The 15065-nt window shown below is 35.0% G+C and overlaps 2 protein-coding genes and 1 non-coding gene across 4 annotated transcripts; 1 reads left to right on the top strand and 2 right to left on the bottom strand.

Annotated features, from left to right (window-relative positions):
• Positions 1-1761: 1761 nt before the first annotated feature.
• Positions 1762-1834, bottom strand: TRNAA-AGC (transfer RNA alanine (anticodon AGC)). The gene has a single exon. It is a non-coding gene; the product is annotated as a tRNA-Ala (tRNA).
• A 3676-nt stretch (positions 1835-5510) lies between these two features.
• LOC108219783 (homeobox-leucine zipper protein HAT5) lies at positions 5511-7658 on the top strand. Of its 2 annotated transcripts, none has more exons than XM_017393296.2 (3): positions 5511-5949; positions 6494-6888; positions 6990-7658. In XM_017393296.2, the coding sequence occupies exons 1-3, from the start codon at positions 5856-5858 to the stop codon at positions 7431-7433; spliced, it is 933 nt and encodes a 310-aa protein (XP_017248785.1). In that variant the 5' UTR covers positions 5511-5855; the 3' UTR covers positions 7434-7658. The 2 variants fall into 2 exon arrangements, with proteins under 2 accessions (XP_017248785.1, XP_063949394.1); XM_064093324.1 differs by having other exon boundaries at positions 5551-5949; positions 6374-6888.
• A 1202-nt stretch (positions 7659-8860) lies between these two features.
• On the bottom strand, positions 8861-14332 carry LOC108220437 (LRR receptor-like serine/threonine-protein kinase FEI 1). Its single transcript, XM_017394210.2, has 13 exons — positions 14094-14332; positions 13851-13986; positions 13694-13765; positions 13544-13615; positions 13365-13436; positions 13167-13238; positions 13009-13080; positions 12526-12635; positions 12213-12386; positions 11799-12131; positions 10716-10967; positions 9307-9440; positions 8861-9215 (listed from the first exon to the last, which is right to left on the bottom strand). Exons 1-13 carry the CDS (start codon positions 14179-14181, stop codon positions 8991-8993), a joined length of 1812 nt encoding a protein of 603 aa, XP_017249699.1. The 5' UTR covers positions 14182-14332; the 3' UTR covers positions 8861-8990.
• Between the last annotated feature and the right edge of the window lie 733 nt (positions 14333-15065).

Below are 15065 nucleotides of genomic sequence, written 5' to 3'. Positions count from 1 at the left end.
TTATATCCGGAGTGCCACGTTCATTGTATACAAGACTCTTCCCAAGTAAAAGTCTTCACTTGGTTCATTCTTCATCTAGTGTGCACTGGCTCTCTCAGGTAGTCATCGAACTGGAGGCAGTAATCGAATCTGAGAGTTCCTTTCACCTTGATAGACTAGAAACCTTCCAACCTATGGACTTCGTGCAGTGAAGAGGAAACAATCAAGTCTGAGAATATAGCAGTGTCAGGTTTATGGCTAAAACAATTTCATTATTTGTACATATAATAAGTCCTTAGAAGAAAGGAAACTCAACGAGAGGATGAAAATTGTGGCTTAGAGTGAAAATTGGAGAGAATGGTCAAAATTAAAGATCACAGAGTAACCGGTAAATTTGTTTCACATTTGGCAAAGCAATTCAAGGGCATTCACATTTTTGGTTGAAAACATATCAGCACTATCCTTTTCCGTTCATCTTTTGTGAGGCTTTCTTTTCTGTGGTTCATTTGTTCTTTCATTTCATTATAAAAATAGTGAAAAGCTGCAATTACTTTACATTTATATAAGTAAAGATTGTCCTGCTACTTGCATTTTAATACCCCTTGAGCATCCTCTGAATTAAGATATCAGGTCAGTTACCCTCATTTTGGCATTGCTTCTTGTTTGATTATGTTTCTGTTATAACTGATACCACGGGTTGTCAGAAATATCCATTTCTGAGTACGTGATTAATTTTTCATCTCTGACATACAAAAATTGCATAAAAGGACCTTCACCATACATCATGCAATGACGAAACCATGGGGCTAACAAGACTTCAGCCTCGTCTGAACAACAAAAATCAACATATATAATCATGCATGTACACATATGAACATGTTTTTTGCACATTGCAAGTAATGACATGATTTTATAGAGTGTTTGAGCAATATAGCCCCTGTTTGTTTAGCAGACGCAACTTCTGCGCTTCTGCTTTTCATGACCCTATCTAAATAAGCAGAATCATTTTTAAAAAATTGAGAATGCTAGCTGTTCTCTCATAGCTTCAACATTTTTTCCAAACACTTTATTAACTTATTTAATTCTCACTTCTAATCCACTTCTTTACTTTAAGCAAAATCACTTTTTTTAAGCTTGCCCAAACAGCCACATAATCTTCCAGCTATTCTTGTAAATCTGATGGTAACGTATCTTTGACACATTAACTACATTTTTAACGTAATTTCACGAATTCAGGAATGGGAGAGACCGAAAACAATGAGGTTGAAAAAGACAAACAAGAAAAGAAAGAGAAGCACGCGGACGAGGATGGAAAAGGAGAGAAAGGCGAGAAGAAGGATAAGGATAAGAAGAAGAAAGACAAGAGTGGTAAGGAGGAGAAGAAGAAAAAGAGTCCTGAAGATAAGAAGGATCCCGCATATCTAAAGTCTAAATTAGAGAAACTCGACGTTAAGATTAAAGATTTGACAACCAAGAAGGAAGAGATACTCAAAATGCTCCAGGAGGTTGAGGCAAATCCTGCTGCTGCACCACCTGCAGCTGCTTAATGAAGATCTCTCTGAGATTACGTGAAAACTGTAAATATAATTAGGATCAAGTACTCTGATTAGACGGAATCATGTATATATATTTTGGTAACGTAACAGCATGTGTGCATTGCAGTTGTGAACGAACATAAATAAAAAAAAAAAAAACCTTAAATGAATGCATGATGTTTGTAGATTTTGATAGTCGAACTGTAAAACAAGCTGAACAGAAAGCTATGCAAGAGGAAGCAAAAAATGGAGATGCGGGGTATCGATCCCCGTACCTCTCGCATGCTAAGCGAGCGCTCTACCATCTGAGCTACATCCCCACTGCTTGAAACAAATCACGGTTTTTTGTTTATCTATGAACAACCATAAATAGTACTAGTAAAACTTTTGATATACAACGGTTCTTAATCCTCTTTCCCTATACAACAAAAATTAATTTTTTTTATTAGTTAGTTATAATGAATAGACCAAATTACTTTTAATGCCATGGTTTTAAGCATTACTGAGGTCGATAATCCAGATTTTGATGAATATGTCAGTGTATTTATCATCAAAAAAAATCCAGATATACCCCTCGCCGTTGAGATCTTAAATATAGAGGGAAGTAACTGAAAGTAAGTGAACAGAAAATTTTTAAATAAAATTATATGAAATTTACGTTTATTTTCACTTTTTAATTTTACTAACATTCGAAAATAAGAATGATGATGGAACTATTTTATTTCCTTCCTACTTGTTTTGCCCATCTTTTTAGAAATCAAGAACAATATGTCAGATCTAGTTTCTTCTCTCCGTTTTTTCTTTGGCTATTCCAAGCTTACTGTGATAAATCGAAAACATATCGAGAGGTTTAGATATACAATTTGAGAAAAACTAATAAAATAAGATTATAAACTTTATAATTTTTGAAAATAAGAATTATATTTTTTAATTATATTTGTTCTATAATTGTTATTCTAAGAAAATTATTTGTTAGATATATGCTTTGAAATTTTTTAATAACATAAGACTATAAGTTTTATTGTTAGTTTGAACAAATATAATTCTATTTCTTTTAGGATTACCAAATAAGAATAGAAATGTATCATCTTTGGAATTCAATAAGAAATACTAAATACGAAAAGAATTGTATTATCTTTAGAATTCAATAAGAAAAGAATTGTATCAATTTTAGAATTCTTAAACCTGATTTTTTGAATTATAATTATATTTTCTCTCCGAAATTTAAGAAAAATCAGAAGACTGAATCGAATAATTCTAGAGGCGCCCGCATCCTCCTTTATATATTGATATATATTGATTGATGATGATTGATGGTCCAATAACAACATGGTTCGCCACAAAAATAAATATTGGAAAGTAAAAATTTTAGAACAAATTATTTAAGATACGATTATCCCCGCATTTTATCAAAAATTTAGGACTAATGATATTTAACAAAAGAAACTATTAATAATATAGTGCATCACTAGGGGTGTAAATGAGTCGAGCCGAACCGAACTCTAGAGTGCTCGTGTATCGTTTGTTAAAAAATTAGCAACTCGAGTTTGGATCGAGCCAAAAATATTGTTTGAGAATCGACTCATTAACGAATAACTCTGTTCATGAACGGCTCGCAAACCGCTCACGAACATGTCTCATGAATTTTTGCTCACAAACATGTTTGCGAACTATCGAGTCAAACTCTGATGTGCTCAAGTTCAGCTCGTTTATAAAACGAATCTTAAAATTGTGCTCAATATCGACTCGTTTATAAATCGAACCGAGCTCGAATGAAGTTTTTCGAACCGAACACCGAGCGATTATCAAACATATCAACTCATTTACAGCCATATGCATCACATCACATGTATGGTAGCGATCCGAGCCATCGTGAAATTAGCTGCCAAAGAGGTTACAGTGATAGATGGAAACATGGACCATTTTGTACTATGAACCGGAGGATGGAAGTTTGGTCTATTTTATGTAGCTAAAGCGACAATGACTCGAAATTAAAACGTATGGAGTCGTGTATAATTCAAATTCACGACTCTAGTGTGAGAGTTATGTGGCCAAGTGCCCAAGTGTGCGTAGTGCGTACAAGATTGTATCGGATGGGCATTGTGTACACGTCTAGTACAGCCTCGTATGTATTTGATCATGTTAGATTGAATTTAATTTAATTATGGTTAGGGCTCGTTTTTAATCATTGAACTGTGAAGACAACGCATCATTTTCCTTCACGTGTTGTTTGTAATGCATTATTATTTGATGGAGATGTGTGAGGACGTAAACGAAAGCGCTGAAAATCGGAGAGGGTGATTGTATTTATTTTATTACTATATTATATACTTATATATAATAAGTGCAAGGTAGATAATTTGTTTGTATAGTTGTATGATCCAAAAGTTTATCATCTGTTAGATTATATTAAACAAATAAGCACGTTAAATTTATAAAATAATTAAAAAAGGTATACTGGAATCTTTTGCTTCTTGAAACTTGATCGTCAGGTAATTTTTGATAGCAAAAATTACTTGAACTTTATCCTTCACTGAGACTTGAACATATTAATGAACTTCTTTCAGTGGACGGATGTTCATCTCAGATATCTTGATTCTCTGTGTCTGTTCGTATCAGATCGCCAACTCGTTGATTCTTGTATTATACTTACGTATTGTTTGATGTTCTTTTGTTGTGTTAAGTTATCACAATTACATTATGAGTTACATTATGCTTTACAATCTTCTCCTATTTGTTTGTCAGGGTTCGACAAACAAATCTTTTAAAAGGATAACTCAACTGACAGAAAAAGCACACTAACAAGAAATAATAATAAGTACAGTTTGGGTCATATCTTACATTTTCCAGAATTCAAAAGTAAATACAAGTAGTCATTGTTCCTCTAGTCTGAACTACTTTTTCTTTGCTTTCCTGGATCTTGCATTGATCATTGCTTCTTATGCCCTTTTCTTAGCAGCTATTTTTTCTTGAATTTGTGTGAACCTTTTCTCCAGTTCATCAATTCTAGCACTGAGATATTCAGAGCAACTTGTTCCAAAGCATTCGTAGAAAAGGGAGCCTTAAACCTTTTCTCCAGCTTCTCCAGTGTAGGAAGGTGCCTCATTTCTTTCAATTTCTTGAAAGTTAGTTTTTGTTACATACCTTCGATTGTAGCTTCCATCAGTTTCACCAGTGGAAAGTCCCAAACTCTTTTAGTTAAATTTGTTTTTTTCAATAATCTTCCTGTTCGGAAAAAAAATTCTATCTTTTTATCAGGTTTGGTTTGTTTTTCTAGATCTAAATCGTCGGATCTTCCGGTTTACTTTTTCTTCGATTCAAGCAGAACGGATTCTAAAGTCAATCACATATCTTGTGGCTTCGACTATCAAATCTAAGTTTTTTATTTTTATTTGTTTTCAGTTTGCTTTAATTTTGATCTTCGACTTGTTTTTTCAGGTTGTTTTCTCTACTTGGTGAGAGGTTTATTTTCGCTTCTTTATTATAAGCGGTGGTTTTGATTTGGTGATGAAATTTTGTATGGAATCACTGTTCTGATCGATAGCTCAAACGATAGCTCCATCAGGACCTAATGAAAAAGGTATCAGTAATTCAACGTGAATGCATGAAGTGGGTAACTGTATCTATAGTATATATTATCTTCAAAATATCGATTAACCGTGTATTCATGAGAACATGCGATAATAATTTAATGTTTTTTCGACTCGATCATTGGTATAGATGCTATATAATTTTTTATTATTAGATTAACACTTTTATTAAAAAGAAAAAAAAGGCACCAACCAAACACAACATAAATATTTATGTTACTCCTGTGCTGTAGTTTGGAAACACAGAGTAAACGGAAGAAATGATAAGTAATTTATTATTTATAATCTATAGTACTGGTAGTATAATCCAGGTGGCAGCATATGACAGAGTGTGAGGGAGACAGTGATGAGCTGGTGGGGACCCTGTCATGTTCCATTTCCCAACGCAAACCCTATCTGCCCACCCACTCTACTTGTACTCATAAGCATCCGACTCTTACTGTACTTTCTTTCTACTACAACTAACTCACATACATTTGACTCTTCTCCCTCAGGACACCTCCCAACAAAAACACACACACACACACTTCTCCTCCTGTAGTAATTTTGATGATGGAGTTGGGTGCTCGCAGGTGTTCCCATACTTCCCACATCACTGAAATCATCATCACCAGCTTCTTCCGTCATAAACTCTAGATTCATCATCATCTTCTTCTTCTTCTTGGTTTTATTGTTTTGTATATTTTGTTTCAGCTTTCACTATGATAGATTGAAGTTTAGATATACAGAATCATACATATTGCTGATTTCAATGGAGGGTCGGGGTTTATTGTACTCTGCTGCTGCTGGATCAAGCTTAAATGCTAATGCTTTGCTCCATAATCAGTTGCCCTTTTCTTTTCTTGGTAATTTTTTCTCACCTTTTAAAAAAATAATAATAATTGTGTTTGTGATTCAATCTTGATTGTTGTTCTGTATTTTCTTGGTTGTTATTGATTAATTGTTGTTCATGAGTCTGTAGTTTGTAGATCCATTAGCATCTATGTTGTTTATTGATAGTGTAATATAAAAAAACTTGATTATCTAGTGTTGCTCTTTGATCTTTATGGATGATGTGCTTCTATGATTGATCTTATCTGATTTCTAGTGTAAAGGTTTTATCTTTACAAGTTAATTCGAGTCAATTGAGGGGATTCAGCTTTACCCCTTTTCGTGTTAGTATTATGCCTCGTGTTTGTTAACAAATAGCTGAAAAGAATAAGTGAAATTCTTGATTAAACTGCACATTAGTTCATGACATTTCTGTTTACAAGCCTCTTCGCATCGCAGCTTCAGAATGTAAAATATGAGTTATGGTGATTTGGATCATGTGATAATGTTGGTTGCTGCATTTGTTCTCTGAATGATTGAGCAGAATCCTTATGTAAGTGTTCTGATGCTTTGGTTCAGATTCCAGATCTATGGTTAGTTTTAAGGATATAAGTGGAAGAATGCATTCGGAGAGATCGTTCTTTCGGTCATTTGGTCAGGATGGTAATGAGGATGAAGACTTTGATGAATACTTTCACCAACCTGAGAAGAAGAGGCGGCTTAAAGCTGACCAAATCGAATTTCTAGAGAAAAGTTTCGAGGCTGACAACAAGCTTGAACCAGAACGAAAGGTCAAACTTGCAAAAGACATTGGTTTGCAGCCTCGGCAGGTCGCAATATGGTTTCAGAACCGCCGAGCTCGCTGGAAGAATAAATCACTAGAAAGAGATTATGAAGTACTGCAGGATAGCTACAACAGTCTTAAAGCACAATATGAAAACCTCGTCAAGGAGAAGGATAAGTTAAAAGATCAGGTGAGACCATCTAGAATACGCTTTCCATATTATTTTCTGCTGTCCGGTCCCCGATTTTGGGAAATTCTGATATGTATATACATGTAATAATTACTATTCAGGTTCTTGACCTAACAGACAAGCTCAAAGAAAAAGAGAAAGAATGTTTAGACGTTGTAAATACCCAAACATTGTCCGAATCCCCACAACAAGAACGCGTTGGAATTGAGGTTTCCAAGGGTGAAGTATCAATTGAATCAATTTCAACCTACAAACAAGAGGACAATCTCTCGGTCAAAAGTGACCTAGTCAATTCGGACAGCTCAAATTACACTGATGGAGTTCGTTCCTCTCTTTTAGAGCCAGGCGATTCCTCAAACTTTTTTGATATGGACCAGTCAGATAGGTCTCAAGATGAAGAAGACAACTTAAGAAGGCTTCTGTTGCCTCCGCTAGCTTACATGTTTCCTATGATCGGAGACATTAGTTCCCCGGACCTACCTGCCAGTACTTGTTCCTCTGGCTTACCAATTGAAGAAGAACCTTATGATTTCTGGGCTTACTAAGCTGTCATCAGTATTACTGTTTTAGTCTTCTGTTTGTTGGTTATAAGGTAAGCAAATAAATCCATCACATAACACTGCAATCCAGCAAGGATTTAAGTTTCAGGTGATGTTATAATTCTAGTTTTTTTCCTCCTTGTGCACTGTTCTTTTCCTGTATTGTTTTCTATGAACTTCTTGTCAGAAATGTAATGGATGTAATTATTTTATAATTGATCTTGTGATAAAGTCTTTGTTGCTAAAATTTCTAAGCCCGGTTCCTAGCAGACACATATAACTGCACCCAGAGTATTAGCTGGATCTATATTACTTTCATGTGTCTTTTTACTGTAGTTTTTGTTGAAGAATATAAGATCCTGTTAGGACCTTCCCCTAACACCTTATGTTGTGTTTGGTTGCAGTGGATGTAATGGAAATGAATGAGTGAAAATAAAAGGAAATAATAGAGGGTAGAAGGGAGGACTTGAAAACGAAAATGAGTGAATGTAAATTTTGTATGATGAGATTTGGGAAGAAAATAGGTTTAATAAGGATGGAGCATTCCTTCGTAAAGTGGAGGGCTTGAGCTCTAGTTAAGGGTGAAAGGAATGGAATGGCAGAGAGAATGAACTTATCAAACATGCAACTAAATTATAGTTCAAATTTCATTACATCACTCCATTTTCGTTCACTCTAACCAAACACAACATTAAGATTTTGGATGAGCTGGTTATTTAACATGGTTAAGAGGTTAAGAGCTTGGTTTAGGAGGGGACTCGGGTTCTTATGACTTCAGAAAACACAAGTGAGAACGTTCAGAACTAGGGGTTTCCTGAGTAGTTTTGCAAAGCTATGATTAGAGCCACTTGACACTTTTGCAAAGTATGCACCTCACTTGGGATATTTTTCTTGCCTGAATATTAAGCAGTGTATGGTCTACATGGTGGAAGGTGTCACTATTGACAGTAGTCCTTTTCCTATATGCAAAAATCTTGTATGCAGTAAGACTTGGATGGTCCTTGTTTATTACCTTCACTTGGATCAACGTATAATATAGTTGGAACAGTTAATTGGTTTTAGTTTTATGCCTAATGCAAATGATAAGTATCTTATAGGTGAGATTACTTACCTGTGAACTTCAACTCAGAAAGGCAAACTTATAGAATCTTATTTAAGGCTTCAGAAGAAACTTGTGAATTAGATCCTTGGATTCATTGGGCCAGGTGTTTATCTCAACACCTCGCAAGTTTGTCATTGTTTTCACTTGTTAGTGTCTACTTCATAGTTAAACTCTTTTCACAGTCAAAGTAAAATAACCCCATACCAATACTGGGTGAAGAAAAGCACAAGCTGCTTTTAGCTTCTGCTTTTCTTAAACAAACGGGCGCAGAGTCTAGAGACTTTTCACGAACTAATTTAAATAAGAACAAAGTCAATGTCACCGAGAGAACTGAAGAAAATTGTGCAAGATCATGCAAACTCAAAGTTCTAAAACTACAGTATAATTTACAGGTAGCCATAACTACCAGACAAGCACATCAACATCATACCACATTTGCACCGATAACATCATTTTGTAAATCAGGGATAGTCTGAGAGGGACTCGAAAAATTCACTTGGGCAAGAAGACATGACCTCCTGCTCTAGCAACTGTAGCACTTGTTCCATTGTGGGTCGTTCATCAGGGTCTGCATCCGTACACCTAGCAGCGACTTCCAGGATTGCTTCTACAGTTTCTACATCTGCATCCATGCACCGTTTGTCTACTATGTCTTCCACTCTATTTTCTCTGACCAGGACATTCATCTGATAGGTTTCCAAAATATATCAGATTTAAATATTAAGATTATAATAAAAATCTACTCAAGATAATTAACACATAATCTCATGGACGTACCCAGCCAACAACGTTTAGGCCTTGCTTTACAAATGTTGGGTCAGTAGGTCTCCTTCCGGTTACAAGCTCTAACAAGAGAACTCCAAAGCTATAAACATCAGACTTCTCGGTTACCATTCCACTTTGCAGATACTCTGCCCAAAAGAAAAATAATGTTAGTACCTTGTTACAAAATAGATACTGTGTTTTAGTTGATCTATATATAATGTAGTCTGGCTAAAGGGCTAAACTACTGAGTTGTCAGAAATTGATTTGGCTTTGCAGGTGATGAGAAAATATCATTATGATAAATCATTCTCCGGAAGATTCTATCCAGACAAGCTCTGAATTCTGGATCCACCCAATCATTGTCAGATATTAATCTGAATCTGAAGGATTTTAGTTCCACAGAAGACAAACATTATTATTTGCATCGCTCCATGGGTAACAGAACCAAGGTGCTATTATTAACTAGACTCCACAGTAAATTGTTAGCTCGGATAGGATGCTATTAACTAGACTCCACAGTAAATTGTTAACTTGGATAGGATCATAGGTAAAGGTTGCAATATAGAAATCTTAAAATTCAAGAAATGTTGTCTGTGTAGTGGAGTATCAGTACTATGACCAAATGATAATGAAGTGTTTATACTGAAACATATGGCCTTGCGATAAAACAAGTCCTTGGCAAGAAATACATCATACTTTTATATAAATTTAATTAACTTTCACGTATTCACACTTTCAAGTACCTCTTTCATCCATTTCTCTCTTCTTCTTTTTTCACTTTTTGACGAGGTGCCAATTATAGCTCCATCTATCTTTGTTCTAAATATAACACAAATTATAGTATTGTATCATTTTAGCACAAGATATAGAACACCGTTGGTGAAATTTAGTTTTTGATCTATAATATAGATATAGAACAAGATATAGCACACCACTGGACTTGTCCTAAGAGCAAGTCCAATAGTTGTGCTAAAATAGATGGAGCTATTGCCATAATTTAGCATTAAAAAGTGATTTCTGATGCTAAACTACCATGTCTCTAATGGTTGCCTGGTTGGTGCTATATCATCTTCCAAATTTAACTTATTCAAGTACCCCACTCCTTAAAATACAAATTCAATATTTCAACGTAACTTTACACCAAGGATCCCGCTATTTACACTTTTTGGCGTGGTGGCAATTATATCTCCATCTATCTTTTCTTCTATATTTGTAACAAACTATAGCATTGTTCTATTTTAGCACAAGATATAGAACACCATTAGTTTTTGTTCTATAATATAAATATAGAACAAGAGATAGCACACCATTGGACTTGCTCTAACGAAACAAAAAAAAACATATTCTGATGTGCAGTTGAATTTACATTCTTGTTTGGTAGCCTTATAACAGAAGTAAAGTCTAAATACTATTTTACATACCTGGGGCCAAATACCCAAAAGTACCAGCAACTACAGTAGTGGCATGAGAGCTTTCATCAACTAAAAGTTTGGCAAGCCCAAAGTCTGAAACACGAGGCTCTAGATTATCATCAAGGAGTATGTTACTTGACTTAATGTCACGATGGATTATTTTTGGAAAACAATCATGGTGCAAGTATGCCAAGCCTCGAGCAGAACCGAGGGCTATACGTAAACGAGCATTCCAATTCAAGGATCGGTCTTCACCATGTTCTAACAAAAATCAAAAGGCATTTGTAGTTATTATTGGAAAAAGCCAACATAATATGACATTGTTTTGAATAATGCAGCATATTACACTCTAAAGAGCCAGAAGAAAGAAATCAATTACAATATCCCACTAACTAGTCAATTTTCATACACGGGGAATACTGTTACAGGCACTAGGCCGGCAGGAAGGGAAGATGAAACAAATATGGGAATCACAAATTTTTCCTCAAACAGTGATCCTCAATATCATATAAATAAGTGATACCATAATCACCTAGACACTAATGTTGTCTTTGGTTGGGATGAATGAAATTGGAAGTCATGGAATGAACATTGAAAACTACATTATAGCTAAAAGTTCAAAATTTTCATTCCTTCCTCCATTACATTTATTACATAAACCAGAACTCAAACCCCCATATGAGAATGAATGTTCATCCCCATTTTTTTCACAGATCTCATCTTAAAAAGCACCGACTCATTTTCTCCAAATCTTCCTCCTTACCTCCATTGTTTTGTTTCCCTTCAATTTCATTCAGTCCATTCCACTCCATTCTCCCCAACCAAACACAAGATAAGAAGATATCTGTAATCCTTAGTTTTTATATTTACCATTTTCGATGCAAGTCGACCAAGGGAAGATATTAATCACTATTTTCATGCAAGTCCATTGCAGGGGAAGATATTAATCTTTATTGAGCTTCTGTTAATCAATAGCTTATGCTTGGTTTGGACTATAAAGGTATTAATATACACCAAAAATTGGTCATACTTAATATTTACAAAAAACAAATTCATGAGAACTAAAAAAGTTATAAGATCTATGAAGCATACCGTGCAAGATCTCGTCTAAGCTTCCCATTGCCATGTAGTCATAGATGAAAAGCTTTGCAATAGGGAGCCTGCAATAACCTCTAAGATTGACTAGATTCATGTGTTTCACACTACCTAAGATCTCCAATTCCCTCTCAAAATCACGGTCACAACCTTCACGATTTTGATCAATTTTTTTGACAGCAAATACCCCACAATCATTCATAACCATCCGATAGACAGTGCCATATCCTCCAGATCCGACAACATCTTCTTCTGTTAGAGATTCAAGCTTTTCTATAATTTCACAAGAAGGATATGGAAGATCGCCGTGGAAGGTAATAAGCTTGGTGCCTAGAAAAACACAAGACTTAGTGATAAAAATTAAAACTGTAATTAGCACGGACAAGCTAGTATAAAGACAGTTTGTAATACCTGTCTCCTTGCGAGTCTGTTTATAAACTTCTTTGTATTTTTTGGCATCCCTCTCCTTCTTGGATAGTAATCGAACCCAAAGGAAAACAAGCAGCACAAGAAGAGCAACACTCACTGCTGACATTACTCCAATCAGAGCTCCTTTGACATAATGAGATGATCCCTTACTAGGAACTGCATATGGCCAGGTTCGAAGAACAACCCACAATATAATCAATTGGTAAGTCTTACGTTTGTTGCCACAAGTGAAGTGATTGTATAGTTTAGACAATACATCTCCTTTACTGAGAATTAATTTATATACACAGGATACCTGCAGCAACTTCATCACTCTCAGCATGCGGCAACACCACAGGGAAACCCAATGAAGTGTGACATGGCTTGTTTACTTGTCGTCCACAGAGATCTAAATTGCCGATAAACCTAGGCATAAGCAAAACCACCTTTATAAGCTTGAGGAATTCGAATCAATAAAGTATTTTCAGTAATGCAATGTGTAAAATGATCTTAGAGAAGTTAAATGAGGAGATGTTACCAACTCAAATGTCATAAGCTGACTTAAAATCAGTAGGAGATAACTAATACACAGACTATTGGCCTGTTTGCTCTAAATTTCTAGTATATTTAGTCCTAAATCATAATATAAACCAAATTTCATTCTTTACCATGGGAACAGTAAACCCACTGAGATGGTGAGATTTCATAGTTTCCAAAATGAAGTAGAAACTAGAAAGTGACAATAATATATATTATCTAAGATCATGTCTATGTGGTGGGGGGGGGGGGGGGGGCTTACGAAGTGTTTCTGAACTTGCTCAGAACTCCAACATCTGGAATTTCACCCGAAAAGAAGTTTGTAGATAGATTCCTGAAATAGATTGCATTATTATGATTATGATGCACTATATCAAAAACACGAATTAGACTCGCTTACAGAAGAAAATGTTGACTTACAGACTTCGAAGACGTGTGAGATGGCCAAGAGATGAAGGTATTGCACCATTAAGTGAATTGCTTGATAAATCTCTAAGAAAAATGTGAAAAAGATATTGATATCCTTTACAGGGAGTGGAGTATGAATGCATGGAAAAAGTTCTACCAAAATAAAAAATAAATTTATGATGAGAAACCCTGATTGACAATGTATCTTACAAAATGGTAAGGGATGAAAGGTTTCCAAGATCTGCCGGAATGCTTCCTTGGAGATAATTACCCCTCAAATACCTAATAATTAGTTGTAACACATTACTTGTCTTGAATCATTATACACCTATACAGTCAGAAACTGATGCGAGTTTAGGAAAGCAAGAGAGGTCCACAATTCTACTCACAGGGCTCGAAGTTCTGAACATTTCGCAATTTCTTTAGGAATGAGACCATGTAAGCTGTTTTGGTGCAGTGCCCTGTTCAAGTATCATAGAAATTTAACACAAGCATAATTGGTACTCGTAAAATACATAAAACTAGTGCAGCAAACATACAGCCTCTGAAGTCTGTTTAATTTGGCAATGACTGGAGATATGAATCCTCCAAGCTGCATATAAGGCAAATTTCTGCAGAACCCAAATCACGATATAGCCTTAAAACACATTGCACAAGTTAAATGAAAAAATATATACACACACTCAAGACACTTACATCATGCGAACTGTTTGGCTGTTGGGATAGCAAGAAATACCAGTCCACCCACAAGGAGATTCATCAGTAATTTTCCAGTTGCTAAGAAAATTATTACTGTCATTTAGTGTGCTTTTCAAATCCAGTAACGTGATACCTATACAATCAAAAATCAGACTTTGCAATTGTAAAACACAAAAAGATGAAATCTTGAGAAACAAAACAGTAGCAATAGAACACACACACACACACAAACATATGTACCATCTTGTGTAAGAGCAAGAGAAGAAATGGAGAAAAGGGCTGCTCCAATAAGTGCTGTAAAGATCCATTTTAGACCACCCATCTTCATTTCTTGAAAGAAAAGAGCAATCTTTACACAAACCAAGCTATTTAGGGTTCTTATGAGGGCTTCTACTTTGCAAATCTTGAATAAAGAAGATAAAAATTGGAGCTTTAAAATTTCAAAGCAGGGTTTTTAATGGTGGGGTTTTAGGGTGGGTTGGATTGGTGACAACAGATTGAAAGATGCAAAATTGGGGGAAATGTGGGGAATTCTTTTTGGTTTGGTCTGCTTGTTTATTTGAGTTTAAGTTGAAGTGAGTTGAATTGTGTTGATTTGTTCTAGTAAAGTAGTTCATTCATTAAACAAGTTATCGAGAGTTGTGCAGAGTGCAGACAAATTGTCATAGCCGTTTCCCGGTGTAATTCAAATTGGACTTATTTGTAACACCCCCACTCTCATAAATTATTGCACTCTTCTACTCGCTTTATTATACTCGCAAGCATTAAAATATAGGGAATTTATCAAAAATACCACAATTTCTAAATTTTTTTGCGATTTTACTATCTTTTGACAAAAATTATTAAAATATTAAATTTTTAGAATATATTTGCAAAAATACGATCTGCAACTAGATGCAATCATATGCAACTTAGTTAATTGGACCCGCAGGGGTTGCATCTGGTTGCAAGTATGATTGCATGTGGTCGCAATAGGTTGCATACAGTATTTTTGTAAATATTTTAAAAAAATTGTATTTTTACAAAATTTTTTAAAAAAATTAGTATTTTTGCAAAAACAATTTTGGACTTGGATATTTATGAGAAAACCCCAACATATGCGCTAGTTTAAAAAAAAAACAAATCATTAAATTACCGTGGTTGAGGCCTGAGGGGTGAGGGGTAGTGACTCCTCCCTTGTATTTAAAATCAGAAGCAGAGTAAAAATAAATT

The sequence above is a fragment of the Daucus carota genome, chromosome 5 (assembly GCF_001625215.2).
Source record: "Daucus carota subsp. sativus chromosome 5, DH1 v3.0, whole genome shotgun sequence".
Classification (NCBI taxonomy): Eukaryota; Viridiplantae; Streptophyta; class Magnoliopsida; order Apiales; family Apiaceae; genus Daucus; species Daucus carota.
This window is presented reverse-complemented; position numbering and strand designations above follow the sequence as displayed.

What these genes read in the sequence shown, in the direction of transcription:
- LOC108219783 (XM_017393296.2), top strand. Translation starts at nt 5,856, where the DNA reads ATGGAGGGTCGGGGTTTATTGTACTCTGCTGCTGCTGGATCAAGCTTA. An exon ending in GTTGCCCTTTTCTTTTCTTG is followed by an intron (nt 5,950 to 6,493) that starts GTAATTTTTTCT and finishes GCTTTGGTTCAG; the next exon opens with ATTCCAGATCTATGGTTAGT. An exon ending in AGGATAAGTTAAAAGATCAG is followed by an intron (nt 6,889 to 6,989) that starts GTGAGACCATCT and finishes ATTACTATTCAG; the next exon opens with GTTCTTGACCTAACAGACAA.
- LOC108220437 (XM_017394210.2), bottom strand. Translation starts at nt 14,181, where the DNA reads ATGAAGATGGGTGGTCTAAAATGGATCTTTACAGCACTTATTGGAGCA. An exon ending in GAGTGATGAAGTTGCTGCAG is followed by an intron (nt 12,387 to 12,525) that starts GTATCCTGTGTA and finishes GGCCATATGCAG; the next exon opens with TTCCTAGTAAGGGATCATCT. An exon ending in TTTTGGGTATTTGGCCCCAG is followed by an intron (nt 9,441 to 10,715) that starts GTATGTAAAATA and finishes TCTTTTGGGCAG; the next exon opens with AGTATCTGCAAAGTGGAATG.